The sequence below is a fragment of the Rhinatrema bivittatum genome, chromosome 18, assembly GCF_901001135.1.
Source record: "Rhinatrema bivittatum chromosome 18, aRhiBiv1.1, whole genome shotgun sequence".
In the NCBI taxonomy this organism is placed as follows: domain Eukaryota; kingdom Metazoa; phylum Chordata; class Amphibia; order Gymnophiona; family Rhinatrematidae; genus Rhinatrema; species Rhinatrema bivittatum.
The window spans coordinates 10,319,999-10,335,948 of NC_042632.1; the positions used below are offsets into that span (position 1 = coordinate 10,319,999).

Genomic DNA, 15,950 nt, shown 5'->3' on the forward strand with positions numbered 1-15,950 from the left:
CATCCCCTTGTCTTCGGATATCCAGACGTCTCAGCCTCTTGATGTCTTCGTTTGTCATGTTCCAGTTGTCCCTGTAGTCCTCCTCACTAGAGGTCCCTGATGTCCAGATGCCATAGATGTCCCAACTCCTAGATCTTCTGATGTCCCGAGGTACTGGTGTCCTTCATATCTGATGTCCTACATTCCAACCCTGATGTTCCAAGTCTTACTCCTGATGTCCTGATCCTGAAGTACCGTCAGTCCTTAAGTTCCGGGTTCAGCTCATTTGCCCCAGACCTTGTCTTCAGCTGACCTTTCTGGGAGTAAATCCATTTCTATCTGGTTTCTGAGTTTGGTGGCTGGAGCCCTCTTCCCGGCAGGATCTGTCTTCGAGCACTGCCCGGATTCCTCCTAGTTCTGAGCCTCTGTCTTTCTCTGAGTATCCCGAGTCCTTATCCTCACCTGAGTCTTTCTAAATCCTCATCGGAGTATCCAGAATCCTCACCTGACTCTAGAATCCACTTCTGATCTCCACCTACTTCTGAGCATCTTGTGTCTGAGTTCCAAGCCACCTCATGTCTTAATCTTGTCTGAGCTCCTTAGTACCAAGTGTCCTTGTTTTGTTTAAAAGAGATTTGTTTGAAAGAGATTAGGGGTGAAACAGGCCCCAAATATTTTTAGAGCGATGATGAATGTCTTTTTAACCACCCTGAACACATCCTGAATATCCCCTTTTTCATGATGCTTCTATTCTCCAAAACCCAAATATTCCCAGAGCCCAAAAGCACATGGAAAAAATCGAGCCCAAGACATTTCACTTCTGAGTAAATAAAGTTTGAAAATGGAACTCTTAAGTAGCTTCTCTGTTCTGACTTTGTCCAAATATCTCTACTGACTGAAATCTGGTAAAAACTGGAATTTTATGTTTTCCCTCTTCTTACTCTTTTCCATCTGCTCATAAATTTGTCAGATGGTAAGTTTCATGATCGCAATAAAAAAAAGTTATATGTTTACTGGATTTAATGTATATACTCATAAACCAAGCTGTTAACATATTAAATACAGTCTTGATTGCTCAATTGCTATACATGTATAAAGACAAATGAAGTCTTTTCCTCTGAGTCTACCAGCATAAAATATTCTGCTTGTCATGCAGGAGATCTTGTGTCCGGGTCCCCACCTTATTAAAACAAAAATGTATCACAGAAACTGGAACTCTGTCATCTTATGGCTCTTTCTGTGCTTAAGGTAAGTGCAAGTTGGCAGGATTTTAAAGTCACCTGTTATATGAAGGAATCAGAGCAATAGTGTATACTCATCTTCTAGAGTAGATAGATAATCAATGAAAACTTGTAAAATATATCAAATAAATTTAATATCACACAAGTACAATGAAATCAAACTCATTACTTATATTGTCTTCTAATACTATGAAAACTAACTAACACATTCATATCTGTACATTCATACTATAAGGGAAAGTCCAATATACATTGTAAGGGTTACAAAGCACTATGAAACACGTATGTTAAACAAGTTACAAACTACACAGCAATATACATGTATCGATGAAAAGACAGGATGTTTCTCTTCAATTAAAGCTAACAATGTTTCACTAAACAGACAGTGTAACAGAGAGTTACATAACAAAGTGTCAAATATAAAGCTCCTGATACTGCCGTAACAGAATCAATATCTTTTCATCGATACATGTATATTGCTGTGTAGTTTGTAACTTGTTTAACATAAGTGTTTCATAGTGCTTTGTAACCCTTACAATGTATGTTGGAGTTTCCCTTATAGTATGAATGTATGGATATGAATGTGTTAGGTTAGTTTTCAAAGTAAGTTGTATTAGAAGACAATATAAGTAATGAGTTTGATTTCATTGTACTTGTGTGATATTAAATTTATTTGATATATTTTACACGTTTTCATTGATTGTTTATCTAGAAGATGAGTATATGATATTGCTCTGATTCCTTCATGTCACAGGTGTTACAAGTTTGGAATCTCCATTATTTACCTGTGTGTTGTATTTTGCCCCAGGACTTTAGTCAGACCCAGACTAATGGATAGATAGCAGCTCTCCATATATAATCCATGGAAGGATGGATGGCTAGGAAGTAAGTGCAGACTTGTGCTCAGAACTAGTCAGGTCCTGAGATGCTCCGTGGCACAATTTCCAATCCTTCCTCTGCCACCAATAATCCCACATGTCGTTGAGCTCATCCCTCTAGAGCAAATTTTTAAGAAGACGCTCAACAAGAAAAGTAAGCATGTACTTTTCAATCCACTCATACCAATCTGATATTCATGCATAAATTACTGGCATTCTTTGTTTGGAGATTAGGCTGTTATACATGTATCAAAGATGCACACTCTTTAAGTTGTTTGAAATAAAGATGACTTAGTGTTTGGGTACTTGCCAGGTTCTTATGGCCTGGATTGGCCACTGTTGGAAACAGGATGCTGGGCTTGATGGATCATTGGTCTGACCCAGTATGGCATTTTCTTATGTTCTTAAAGCATGCACATTAACTGTGTGCATACTTTTTTGAAAATTAAATATGCGTTCATAGAAGTGAAATTTTAAAGCCCAGTGCTTGCATCAGTGTAGGGATGCACAAATAAGTTGGGCTCGCACACACCGACCATATTGTAAAAAGCACCCAGATATGTGTGGAAATGCTGCAGTGTGCTCATCTAAAAAAAATGTTTTAAAGGGGCGGGGGTGTGGGCGAGGTCTAAATGGCATGGGCGCTTCAGGGCGTGAGACTGCAATGTGTACATAAATACATAACCCGGCATGAGCTGAGGACCCCTGCTGCATAACTTTCCTTCTGCCACAGATGCCATGTAAGTTCTAAAATAAAGATAAATAGGCAGATCTGTGGGGATTTAAGCGTCGGGGCTCACTTGTGGAGTGAATGCTATCAAACCGAGGAGGGGTGGAACAGGGGACAAACTGGTAAAACTGGGAATGGTGAGGCATGCACCCCTTTTAAAATTCTTTGATTTACATGGTAGAAGCAGAATTTGCGTGCACAAGGACGCGCCCACTTAAAATTTGGCACACGTACACGCAGCCAGGTAATTTTATAACATGCATGCATATGCAGACCTATGTACACAAATATGTGCATGCATGCTGGTTTGAAAGTTACCATCCCTGTTTTCAAGCACATCTTAGAAAGTGCCTTCCCCACTCTCTGTAATAATGTGGCTAAAAACACATGGAAATCCAGCTAGGCCGATTCAGCAGCTTTACCCACGAAACCCCTGCTTTTGCCCACATAAATGCCAATTAAGCTTTTGAATATTTACTCTTTGACCTCCTTGTGCAACAAAAGCATAAATCTAATACTCCAAAAAGGCTGTGTAAAATCCCACAAGAGTTTGTGTATGTTCACCAAAATACAATTTTTTTACAAAATGTAGCTGAGTGAGAAAGCGTTACCATGTTTGAATGAGTCGTTTATTGGGACACTTTGATTCTCTACATAGAGAAGATGCAAACTGAAAATTATATATAGTGCAGAACTAGCTAACATTTTGTTACCTAGCCATGGCTGGAACTAACATTTTGATACCCATAGGCAAGACCAGAGAGCAGGAGAGCAGATGACTTTGGGAGAATCATATATGGGACAAGCAGCATTGTCCTGATCCAGTCCTGTTCTGCTTGGACCATATTATTTTCTTAGCCAATGCTCCTGGTTCTGGACTCCTGCATTTGTTTGGGTTACTAGACAGTTCTCCAGAACTGCTGCTTAGACCACAGTGGTATATGGCAGAGAGTCAGACAAGAAGCCATAGTGTCGGACACTATCCCTGTGCCCAAAAGGAAGCTGTCGTTTCCATTCAGTGCCTTGGTATTGTTAGTTATTATCTTATATTCCACATATCTAATATGACAATCTATGCAGATCATAAAATACATTCATAAATATATAAAATCCAGGATAATAAATCAACAGCACATGTATAAAATCACATGAATGAAATAGCAGATCCTGCAATCCTTGCTTACGAATGTGCACATCTGCTTGTAGTTCTGTCCAGGACACCAAAGGGAGTGATACCGAGGTTCTTCCTGGCTTCCAAAATCTCACAAAAGGCTACAACAAATATCTCAGACCCCGATTTGATGGTGAGTGTTTTTGATTTTTAATGCCTGATTAAACAGAGTAAAAAGCAGTCAGTTTTAAATATTTTTCAACTGTAGCAGATATAAATGAAAAAGGTAACATTTCAGCACTGTCAGCTTCCAATAATTTAAATGTTTAAACACTGGAAGAATGCTTTTTATTTCAGCTGAACCTAGAAAGAGCCATGCTAGCAAACATCATGCTGCCACTGTCATGTTGGATTGGAGATGGCTCATTGCATAAAGATAAAACGGTTCCTTGGTATTCCTTCTAATGTCACTGCTATTTCATATAGTCCCTTGCTCTAGCAAACTCCTTTCAAGATAACCCTGGTCATAGAAAACATATTCTTACCCACCCCCATCTTCCCACAAATTAATTATTTTATACAACAACATTATAGAAGGCAAAATATTCTGTCAGCATATCTACCTATTAATTATCAGCAATAATAGAATAGTAATGTGTTCCTGACGCGTAATATTTGTGTGTGCGCACGTGTGTGTTGTATTTTAATGCATTTGTAATCTGCCTAGGGTAGCTGCTCCAGTATAGGTGGCGTATAAGTACTTTTAATAAATAAATGATAACAAGATCAATAAACAACTACATTAAACCTCCCTGATTTAAGCTGAACCTCCCTGATTTAAGCTGATTTAAGCTGAACCTCCCTGATTTAAGCTGAACCTCCCTGATTTTAGCTGAACAACTCCCCTATGAGGAAAGACTAAAGAGGTTAGGACTTTTCAGCTTGGAGAAGAGACGACTGAGGGGGGATATGATAGAGGTGTTTAAAATCATGAGAGGTCTAGAACGGGTAGATGTGAATCGGTTATTTACTCTTTCGGATAGTAGAAAGACTAGGGGGCACTCCATGAAGTTAGCATGGGGCAAATTTAAAACTAATCGGAGAAAGTTCTTTTTTACTCAACGCACAATTAAACTCTGGAATTTGTTGCCAGAGAATGTGGTTCGTGCAGTTAGTATAGCTGTGTTTAAAAAGGGATTGGATAAGTTCTTGGAGGAGAAGTCCATTACCTGCTATTAAGTTCACTTAGAGAATAGCCACTGCCATTAGCAATGGTTACATGGAATAGACTTAGTTTTTGGGTACTTGCCAGGTTCTTATGGCCTGGATTGGCCACTGTTGGAAACAGGATGCTGGGCTTGATGGACCCTTGCTCTGACCCAGTATGGCATTTTCTTATGTTCTTATGTTCTTATTCATGCAAAATATCCCAAAAGAGCAACAGTGCGTCGTATATCTAGAAAAATACAGTGGTAGCTAGGCAGATCTTAGCAAAATACAGAATCTGATCATGAGGAAAGCAGAAAGATATACAAAGGGGCCTGTATACTACAGGTTTTCTTTCATTTTTTTAAACTCTTTATTTAATACTCCAAATGTACAGCCATTCACTTCCAGATAAAAGGATAAATAAAGCACAAGCAATATGAACGCCAATAAGGAAATAAACAGTAAGAAAGCATTGACCCTTCAAGTACCAGCAGAGTTAAAAAATTTCCAAATCTTACCGTACAATGAAGATTATCCTTCAGCATAAAGGTAAGCTTCTCAATCAAAGCCATATTGTGCATTTGCCCCCGCCAGTGTCCAGGGTAGGTACTGACTTCCATGTATTTGCAATAGATAACTGTGCTGCATGAATTAGGTGTTGGGCAAATAGATTCTTGTACAGTATTTGTCTAATACTTGCTTGCCCCACAAACACAGCAAACACTGTGCTGGCATTAGTTCCACTTCACTATCAGATGGCCCAGCAATCTCTCCAGCCTTGACCAGTAGGAGCGAACATAGAGGCACTTTCCCACAGCCCCTCCAACAGAGGGGAGACACCGAAGGGGAGAATTTATGGAAGAACAAAGGATATCTGTAACTGTGCGACAAAGGTTTAACCATCAATTGGACCCTGTGCGCACACAGAGAAGTCCTATGTGCATTCTTCCAGATCACAGACTTTAGTCAGGCCTAACTCTCCACACCAGTGCTCTTCCACGGGCAGAGAGGGCTCCGCTAGTAAACAAGTCTGGATATTACAGAGCAGAGGTTCCCAAACCTGTCCTGGAGGACCCCCAGCCAGTCATGGTTTCAGAATACCCGCAATGAATATGCATGAAAGAGATTTGCATACACAGCCTCCACTGTATGCAAATTTACCTCATATATTCATTCTGCTGCAAGAAGATGGCTTCCACCGGCAATAGCTCAGCTCTTCCCCACTCCTCTGTTGCAATGCTACACGCGGCTAGTCCCACGAGAAGCCCTCACCTTCACGGCCCAGAGGCCGCCGATGCCATTTTCCTGTGCAGCGGGGCTGCCGCCACTGTCCTCTCTCCATGCAGCGGGCAGGGCCGCTGCTGCCATGTTTTCCCATGGTCCGGAGGCTGCCACTACCGCTGTCCAATGCAGCTTGAGCCCTGCTATCCACGGTGGGCAGAGCCACTGCCATTGTTTTGCCTTTGCGGCATGGAGCCGCTGATGTCTGCATTTGTTTTGCGGCCAAGAGCCCCCTCCAGCCAGCCTTCATGGCATAGACACTGCTGACGCTGTCCCTGGTCCTGCCCTCTCTCCTAGGCATGTGTCTGCACCTCTCTCCGCCTCTTAAAGGGCCTGCAGCAGGAAAAGTCTGCGGCCCTACCTGATGAACTCATCCGGGCATCTCCTCTTCACCTTCACCAGTCCCTTGTTGCCTTTGCAAGGAGCCAGCCTGCTCCTGGATTCCTCTTCTGTTCCAGTTCTTCATTCCAGGAGGCTCTGAGGTCCATCTTCGCTTCTTCAAGGCATTCAGTCTTCATTGGAATTCCCTTGTCTTCGTCCTTGATCCCTGGTCTCTCGTTGGATCCCACATCCTCGTCTTCAGATGTTCCTGGTGTCCTTGTCTTTAGATGTCCCATCTCCAGACATCCTAATTTCTTCTGGCTCCTCTCTTCAGATGCCCTTGTCCTTGGATGTTCCTGGTTACGGGTTCTACTCCTAGCCCTCTCGCCGATCTCTGCTTCCAGATGACCAGCCTGTGTGTAATTCTGCATCTGGCCCAGTGTCCATGCCTGGTCACTGAAGCCCCTGTCCCAGCTGGATCCTGCTTTGAGTGCCACCTGGATCCCTCCTTCATCCTGAGTTTTAGCTTTGCCTTTGACTATCCACTCTCCAAGTGTCTTCATCTCATCCAAGTCTCCTAGTACCTATGTTTCATCCTTGTTCTAGTATCATTGCCTGTCCTCAACCTCTGTCCATCTTGTCGTGCCTGCCGTTCCCATACGGTGGGTCCAAAAGGCTATCGAGTGGCCAGAGGGCTACCCCAGAGACCTGCATTGTGTTGTTGAGCCTCTCCTGGTGCGTTCTGGTTTGGCAGAGGTCAGGGCCCCTGGTCTTCAATCTGTCCGCCGATGCTCGGACACACCTTGCCTGCCTCAGCACTTCTTCGGAGTTCCTCTGAGGTCATGCAATGGTCTAAGGGCACACATTCTCTCCTCTGAATCAGGACCACTCCCTAGCACTCCCGCAACATCCTCCACTTGGAAATTATCAAGCACTTTAATTAATTTAGTATAATAGGATAGAGACTGGTCAGTCAACCCATATTCAACTTTAATGTCCAAAATGGGCTTAACAGCACTCTCTTCATTCATTTGACCTAAAAATCTAAGCCCCTCATCCCTCCAGAGGTTTGCTTCTGCACTAAAGGAATGCATTGTCAAAGCAGGATTTCACCACAAAGAATAAAGAGGGGAAGGAGACACCTTACCCGGACCCTCAACACTCTACACATTGATCTCCATATCTTGACCATGCAAGCAAGAACAGGGCACATACTACAGGCCCATCTTCCTCCTGGTGTCAAAGGGGACTGGAAGAGAAAGGAGGCTGAGTCTGTCTCCCCATGATCTCCACCTCCCAGGAATACCAATAAACAGTTTTATCTCTATGCAATCTTTATTCTACCTCCAGATGTGCAGCCCAGAAGTAAGCCTGTAAGTTGGGAAGGTCCATACCTCCAACCTCCTTAGGATGCCACATCATGTGCCGCCACACCTGAGAGGAATCCGCCACCCAGGCGAAATTTAAGGCGCATAATATTAACAATTTGTAAAGAAGCCATCTAGTTTCTCGTTTTATCAGATAATCTGTTGTACTGTAAAGCGCTTTGCTGAGTTATTGTTATCTGTAAACCGAGGCGATGTGCCACACGTGCCGCGGTATATAAAAATCTTTAAATAAATAAATAAATAAATAAATAAATAAATAGGAGAAAGCAGGGAACTTGCTGGAACAAATAGAATAATTGAGGCAACACATTCATTTTAATTACATTAATTCTACTTGACCAGGAAATAAAGTTCCTTGCTTATTCTTTTTATTCTTTATTATTATTTTGATCACTCTGTTAAACATCGAAACTTTGTAAACCGTTGTGATGGCGAAACCGAATGTATATAAAACTTGATAAATAAATAAATAAATAAATATTCCTCGAGATCTTGCTGAAGTTTAATAAAAAAATCAGAGAATAGTTAAGGTTTTAGAGATCTCCCAGAGAACGAGAGAAGAAGATCCCCAGGTACTAAATGAGTCCACCCTTTTGCAGAAAGAAAAGCACAGCAGTTTCTTTCTCTGAGTACAGGTACCTATAGGAAAAACCTCTGACTTAACCTTATAGCCAGCAATAATCCCAAACCCACCAGTCAGGAGCAATAGTGTACAGCCCATAATTCTGATGGTGTTGAGAAAAGCAGGTGAAGCCTCTGCCAGAGGACTTCTTTTCCTGCCAAATATCCACAAGCATAACCTCTGAAGTCTCCACCTGCCCCACAGGCTGTATGTGTGAGGACTGACCTCTGGAAGGGTCCAGCCATGTGTTCCAGTCCCCACCCAGAAAGGACAGAGAGGAAAAAGACTCCAGGAGGTGGGCACTTTCACTGGGGGCCATACTCACACAGCGCAAATTTCTTATTGTAGAGAGAGAATTCCATAGACATATCTCCCATCCGGGTCTTCCTTAACCTTCTCAACCACCAAAGGAAGAGATTTGTGGATAAGAATACACACACTCCCTACTCTTAGAAGTACAGTAAGCATTTGCCACTCTGCCCATCCAATCCTGCTCCAGCTTAGCATGTTCAGTGCCAGTAAGTTGGGTCTCCTGAAAAGCTTCCCAACACCCTTAAACCAATACCAAGAGCAGCAAATGTAGGGCCAGTACTAAAAGAACTCCCCCCCCCCCCACAATATCTGCTAGTTCTAACCCCTCCTCTCCTTTCATAAACCCCAAATCGCAGAAGCATGTCCAGGCTTGGGACCCCCAAGACCTGTGTAGCTTCCTTAAATTCAACCCAGACCCATAGGCCCCCAGGCCCAATGCCCAACAACAAACCCTGCTCCTCATCACAACCCCATGCCCCCCACCAATTACCCAGGAAATCCCCCCCCCCAATAAAATAGCCCAAAAAGTGTCCGAACCAAGTCCCAAATGTGATCATTTTGTTGGAAAAGCAGAAATGAGATTGCAGCTTGCAGTAACTGTCAATATCAGTTTTGCTGCTTCCCTCTGCAGCACAGCTTGACTAACGCTTCCACGAGTAGTCACCAGGAGCAGCACCCACCACTATTTGATGCATGCCTGTGTAACATCCAGCAAGACTGCACTACAATGATCCAAAATGGATATCTGTACAATAATTAGCAAGAAAATACCAATAAAGGACCCCAACCCTCAATCCCCATCCCTGCCCCATCTCACACAGAACATTAAGCAATCTACCCTAGCCTTGTCTGCCCCAACCCTGAAATAACTGAGAATATTAAAGCCTCCCTGTAACATGTATATGTGTTTTGAATGTTGCTACTGCAAATCGATCAGTGTAAACCGCCTTGAAATTAAGTTGAAAGCCGGTATATAAAGCTGAATGAATGAATGAATAAATAAATAATTGTGGATATCTTCAAAACCCGACTGGCTGGTGGGACCCCAGGAAAGGGTTGGGGACCACTGCTCTAAATCATCTTATCTCTCCACCACCTTCTCGAGGGAGCGCTCCAAGGTCTCAAACTGCTGACGCATGTAGGGGAGGAACATTTCTAGCTTCTCCACCCACTCGGTCACGTTGTCTAGCTGGGCTGTAGTCTTCCCCAACCATGGAGATACTCTATCTACCACTTATTCGAGTTTGCGTCTAAGCTGTGATGTATTTTTTTCTCCCAGTTGACTCGTGTTGCAGAGGAGGGGCCTCCCCTATACAATTTTAACCCCCTGCACTATCTTGGTGAGAAGGGCTGAGTTGGCCATGCTTTCATCTTTGGAGGCAGTCTCATCCATGCAGGCCGCTTTTTCTGTGGCAGTTTTTCTGCATGTCCGCTTCACCTTCTATGTTTGCTCCTCTCACATATGGGTAGGGACATTTTGAGGGCCTTCTCAAACATATTTCTCCGAGGTTTGTCTGTTAAAATGGTAGATAAGGCATGATATTAAGATCGAAGTCGGAGTATCTCAGATTAGCAGCCTCTCAGTGCCCCCAGTTTTCTCTTTTTTTTTAGCCTATTTACTAAGTATTTTCTCCCATTGTGGGTCTATGGGAAAAATGCTCAAATTATATTAATCAGCAGTTGCCATCAGAGCACCGAGTGATTAGTACAGATGATCTTTGCTTCCTGAAACAGGCTAAGTTACACTGCTACTTAGCATTTACCAACTTAAGTCAGAATTCGGTAAAACCAATTGACAGTGCCCAGGAATGTGAGCATTCCCATAATTGCTCTTTCACAAAAACAAAGATAGTCTGTAAGTCCATCTGCTCTGCCAGTTATTCCTGCCTACTGCAATACTTTCTCTCAGGTTTTACCTTCACTTCCCCACCACTGAACATCCTCTGTGCTTGCTGATTTCCAAAGAAAAACAACTTGGATGCTTTCCCTTACCTGTGAAAACTGCAAGATACGTGAGCTACAAGTATCCGGTGACATCGCAAGCAACAGGGGCATGTCAGAGCTGCCTCCAGTGTCACAAATCCAAACACAACAATAATTCAAGCACATTAATTCACCATCACCGCATCCAGGACCTTAATCAATACAAGGAAACAGAAGGAAACTGAAAAAGGAAAGAAAAATCCCCCTCGCGTTAAATCCTTAATTAGGGATTTGCTGTCCTTTGTTTCATTTTGTGTGCACAGTTTTTTTTACTGTAAAAACCCATTTCATGCAACATTTAAAAACCCAGAAAAAAACCCCCAAACCTCATGTTTTATTTGCTGGTTCACTGAGCACCAAATCACTAGGAAAGATAAAGCACCATTGTTTTTTAATTTTATAATTCATACTTTCTATTAGTTTACCTTATTGGTAGAAGACTGGAAATTTCTTCCCTTCTAGAATCTATTTACAATTAAACAATTGTAAATATTTCCCACATTCTGTTGAGTGAGTTACTTAATTTTAAATGGCCTGATGCATGTGTGCATACCATGTGTTTTGTGTTCCTGCCTTCCATTCATGATATACAATCGCACCACTAAAATGAATGAAACAAATGGAGCAATGAATGCACATCCCTAGCAACCAGCAGCTTTATAATAGATTTATTACTCACAGAGTAAGGTCTCCCAACTGGAAGACATAATAAGGAAACCTTCCAACTCCATGGAAGATGCATGCCTGTTATCCACTGAATTTAAGTTTGTAGTTTTTGCAAAAAATTATTTAACAGGACATACTCATGAGACATGGAACATTCCAGTCTCTTCCAACAATCACCCAAGATCTCTGAGCATATTTTGTGAAATCTGTTCGGACTAAGATACCATCTAAACTGTATAGCCATTTTTATGTCCACTTTGTAAATCACAATTTACCTACTCTCTTATTAATATTACTAATCAGAGAAAATTCTTTTTCACTCAACGCACAATAAAGCTCTGGAATTTGTTGCCAGAGGATGTGGTTAGTGCACTTAGTGTAGCTATGTTTAAAAAAGGTTTGGATAAGTTCTTGAAGGAGAAGTCCATTAACGGCTATTTTTACTTAAGGAATAGCCACTGCTATTAATTGCATCAATAGCATGGGATCTACTTAGTGTTTGGGTAATTGCCAGGTTCTTGTAGCCTGGTTTGGCCTCAGTTGGAAACAGGATGCTGGGCTTGATGGACCCTTGGTCTGAACCAGCATGGAAATTTCTTATATTCTTATGTAAGAAATTTCCATGCTGGGTCAGACCAAGGATCTTCCACCACTCATCGGACATAATGCAATGTCTCTGCATGCTTAGACTTAGCTATGCTCTTGCTTGATGAAGCTGCATATTCTCCATTATTAAAACACTTTTCAAACCACATTCTCTACATGAGTGTTGTCTGGCTGTAGAATTTGATCAGACAGGGTAAACGAAAGACCCTTCTGAACTTCTCAGGTTTTACATTTTTCCTCAATCACACATCTGGCCACATCTCCTTAATCTTCTTACTTCCTATCTAGAAAAGGTCTAGGAACATAATCCAGGTAGGAAATGTAAGATATGCCTAATGTTCTTCAAGGAGGAAAATTCTCTAGATGCTTTCAAATAACTATTCAGTGTGTCATATGTTAAGTATATGGGCAGAGATGGGGTTCATCACATTTTTGTTCAGTGTTTTCCTTCTAGGCAGCCAGTGCAGAGAATTAAGAGGAAGCTCTCCTACATAAAATAGTTCAAATATACAGAAGGTCCTTGGTTCGATCCCCAAATCAGATCTTCTATTTCCCAGGTCGGCTGGAGCTGGGAATGCTGTGGAGTCAGTGTTCACAGCCCTTGGGGGTGGGAGTCATGGTCCTTGCCTAAGGGTGACACCTGGTGGCTGCATTCAGGGTTATTGGTGGATAGAGCCTGGCCTTGAGCTGTTACTGCAATAATAAACACAGGGGGTAAGTTGCAAAAGAATTTCCACATTTAAAACTGGGCTTTACACATGTAAATGCGCATAAAGGTGCTGTTGAAAATTGCTATGATAGTATATTACCTGCTAAGTGTGTTAGGGACATGGGGCTATAAAACAGGGTAAAAATCCCTGGGTAATTGCAAAGGAAAGTTTTTGGCTTCTGGTTCCATTTGAGCTGAGAAAGTCTGATACTTCACACATAGCTCTCTGATTCAACGGCAGCGGAGAAAGTCTGCTACTTCACTTTCAATGCATATCCAGCATAACTCTCTGCTTCAACGGCAGGGGGAATGACGAAAAGTGGATCTATATACAGGCAACAACCAAAAAGGACTGAATTAAATAGTCTGGGTAAACAAATAAGCATGGGGGTAGCTTGCTTATTGCGGCTGTTACTACCCCTAACTAATTAAGCTAGATATTTCACTTAGATGCAGTTCCAACACTGCTCTCTACATTAATGGTGGGGGTGGAAGGGAAATAGAACCAAAAGGTTACTAAGAGCCAAGAGTAACAGATAAGTATAAAAAATAAAAAGTGCGAAACTTGCTGGGCAGACTGGATGAGCCATTTGGCCTTTTTCTGCTGTCATTTCTATGTTTCTATAAGTACCAAGGAACTGGCAGAAACAGATGGAAAAAGAAAAATGCTAGAAGTCTGGAGCACTCCGCCCCCTTCTTCACTAGAACTGTTTTTGTAATCTTTAGGTGGTTTATGCCACAGTCAGGACCAGTTTTTTCTGCACCCGTCATAGATATCCAGAATTACTTCCACCCTTTTTTTCTTAGCTTGCTTTAGTTGTGGACAGAGTGGATTATCCTGAAGTCTGCATAGTGAGCCTACAATACCCATACCCATATTATTAGTATAACACCCAGTCACACAGGGGCTTCCAAGAGCCCCTGCGGTCGATGGACTCAGAGATGACCAGGGCACTCAATAGTGAACCCAAGGCCTGGTCGGTGGTACTTAACATAGCTGAGGCGGGAACGAAAGGCATCGGTGGCCCAAGGGCCTCTACAGTGGCCCTGCACCTCCATGGCCTCGAGGGAGACAATAGTATTGGGGCAGCACTGCATCATGATGGCATTGAGGCCACATCCTGCGCTGCACCTCGACGGCATCGAGGGCTGCCACAGCATCGAGGCTACGCACCTCAACAGCATCGAGCTGCCACAACATTAAGGCTATACACCTCGATGGCATTGAGGACTGCTGCAGCATTGATACTACACACCTTAACAGCATCGAGGGCCTGCCACCGCTTTAACCTCTACAGCCTAGAAGTTGGCACACGCACCTTGATGGGATTGAGTGCATCGATGACATCAATGGCACCGCAGGTATCAAGGTCTTTGTTTGCATCAAGAGCACCATGGGCATCAAGAGCACAGTGGCATCAATAGTACCGTGGGAAACGTGGCATTGAGTGCACCAAGGGCATTATGGCATCGAAGGCACCACAGCTTCGATGGCACCACGGCACTGAGGTCACTGCAGTATCGAGTACAGCATGGCCTCGATTAATAGCATCGAGGGTGTCGGTTTACGTTGCTACTCCGCCACTTCAATGCCCTAGCCGGTGCAGGGAGACTCCCAGCAATTCAGACAGTGCCTCGATGGCATTCAGCCTCGATGGCATCAAGAGTGACCATGGTGCACAATGGTGGTCCTGGTCCCCGACGTGATCCTGACATCGATGCATCAGAAGAACAGTGCGCTGGTCACAGATGTACATGGGCAACCATAACTGGGCATGGCACCAAGGTTTGGCAGCAAGCTTCTAGCCCATGCTCCTGCTAACCTTCTCTCCCAAAGAGACTGCACTGCCAAGACTGGCAAGCAGGAGGGGAGGCTACATCATCCAGGGCTCTCATCCATGGAGACTGGCACCGGCCATCCATTGCTCCTACCATGTGACAGGGGCCGACCAATGGCACCGATAGCCCCTGTCACATGGTAAGGGCAAAGGGCCACTGGCACCATTTTGATTCCTGGCAGGCTCGATGGCCCGAGAGTGGAAGATCGCTCCCAGGACCCCTGCTGGACCACCAGAGCTTTCAGTAAGTCTGGGGGGGGGGGGGATCGGGATGCTGGGGGGTTTGTAATTAAGTAAATTTGAAGGGTTGGGTTTATTTTTTTATTAAATAAATGTGCCCTCCCCCCCCCCACGCTAACCCGAAAAACACATTTTTCCCGAATTTTGGATAAAATCTGTTTCGGGATTCGGGTCCTCCGAACCATGCTGAATTAGACAATTTCTTTGAAAATGTCCAATTTGGCAAAAACGAATGCACATCTCTAATGTGAATATAATCATTGGCCCATTTCTTTCAAAATAGTGATGCAGTCCAGCATCCCAACAATTTATATACATACCACAGATGTGTCAGTGTGGTTCTTTCCCTAAAAACTTTTATCATGAAAAGTAAATGCTGGTTAGAACACTACAAACATGATTATCTCCTTTCCTGAAGTCCCAACACTTCTTCAAATGTTCTGGACTGATGACTAACTTCAGTTCTGTCAAGGCCTGTACTGAATCCAGGTTTAAAAAAGGTTTGGGCAAGTTTCTGGTAATCAGGTCCATTAATAATTATTAGTCAGATAGACTTGGGGGATTACTACCTTTTAGTTCAGGGAATGGCTCTTCCCTTAAGGAGCTGCTGAGCACATCCAAATAATACTGAGAGGCAAGATGCTAGTCTGGGCTTGATGAGCATTGGTCTGATCCAGTATGGCACTTCTTGTGTTCATAAGATTATGTCACTATTCCAGTGACCAAAATGCAGAGAAATATTTACGTGATAGCATTCCTGAATGTCACAATACCTATGACTTGTTCATAATGCCCGGTGAGAAAGTCAAAGGTTGTTTATGTTACGCATGCCATCC

General features: G+C 43.0%; 1 protein-coding gene across 1 annotated transcript in view; it reads left to right on the forward strand.

Annotated features, from left to right (window-relative positions):
* The window catches only part of GABRP (gamma-aminobutyric acid type A receptor pi subunit), a 122,427-nt gene that overhangs the window by 35,187 nt on the left and 71,290 nt on the right, over window positions 1–15,950 (forward strand). The window contains exons 2-3 of the mRNA XM_029583948.1: window positions 1,136–1,227; window positions 4,035–4,132. Coding sequence (XP_029439808.1) covers window positions 1,175–1,227; window positions 4,035–4,132 — 151 coding nt within the window. The 5' untranslated portion in view covers window positions 1,136–1,174. The remainder of the gene's footprint in view (window positions 1–1,135; window positions 1,228–4,034; window positions 4,133–15,950) is intronic.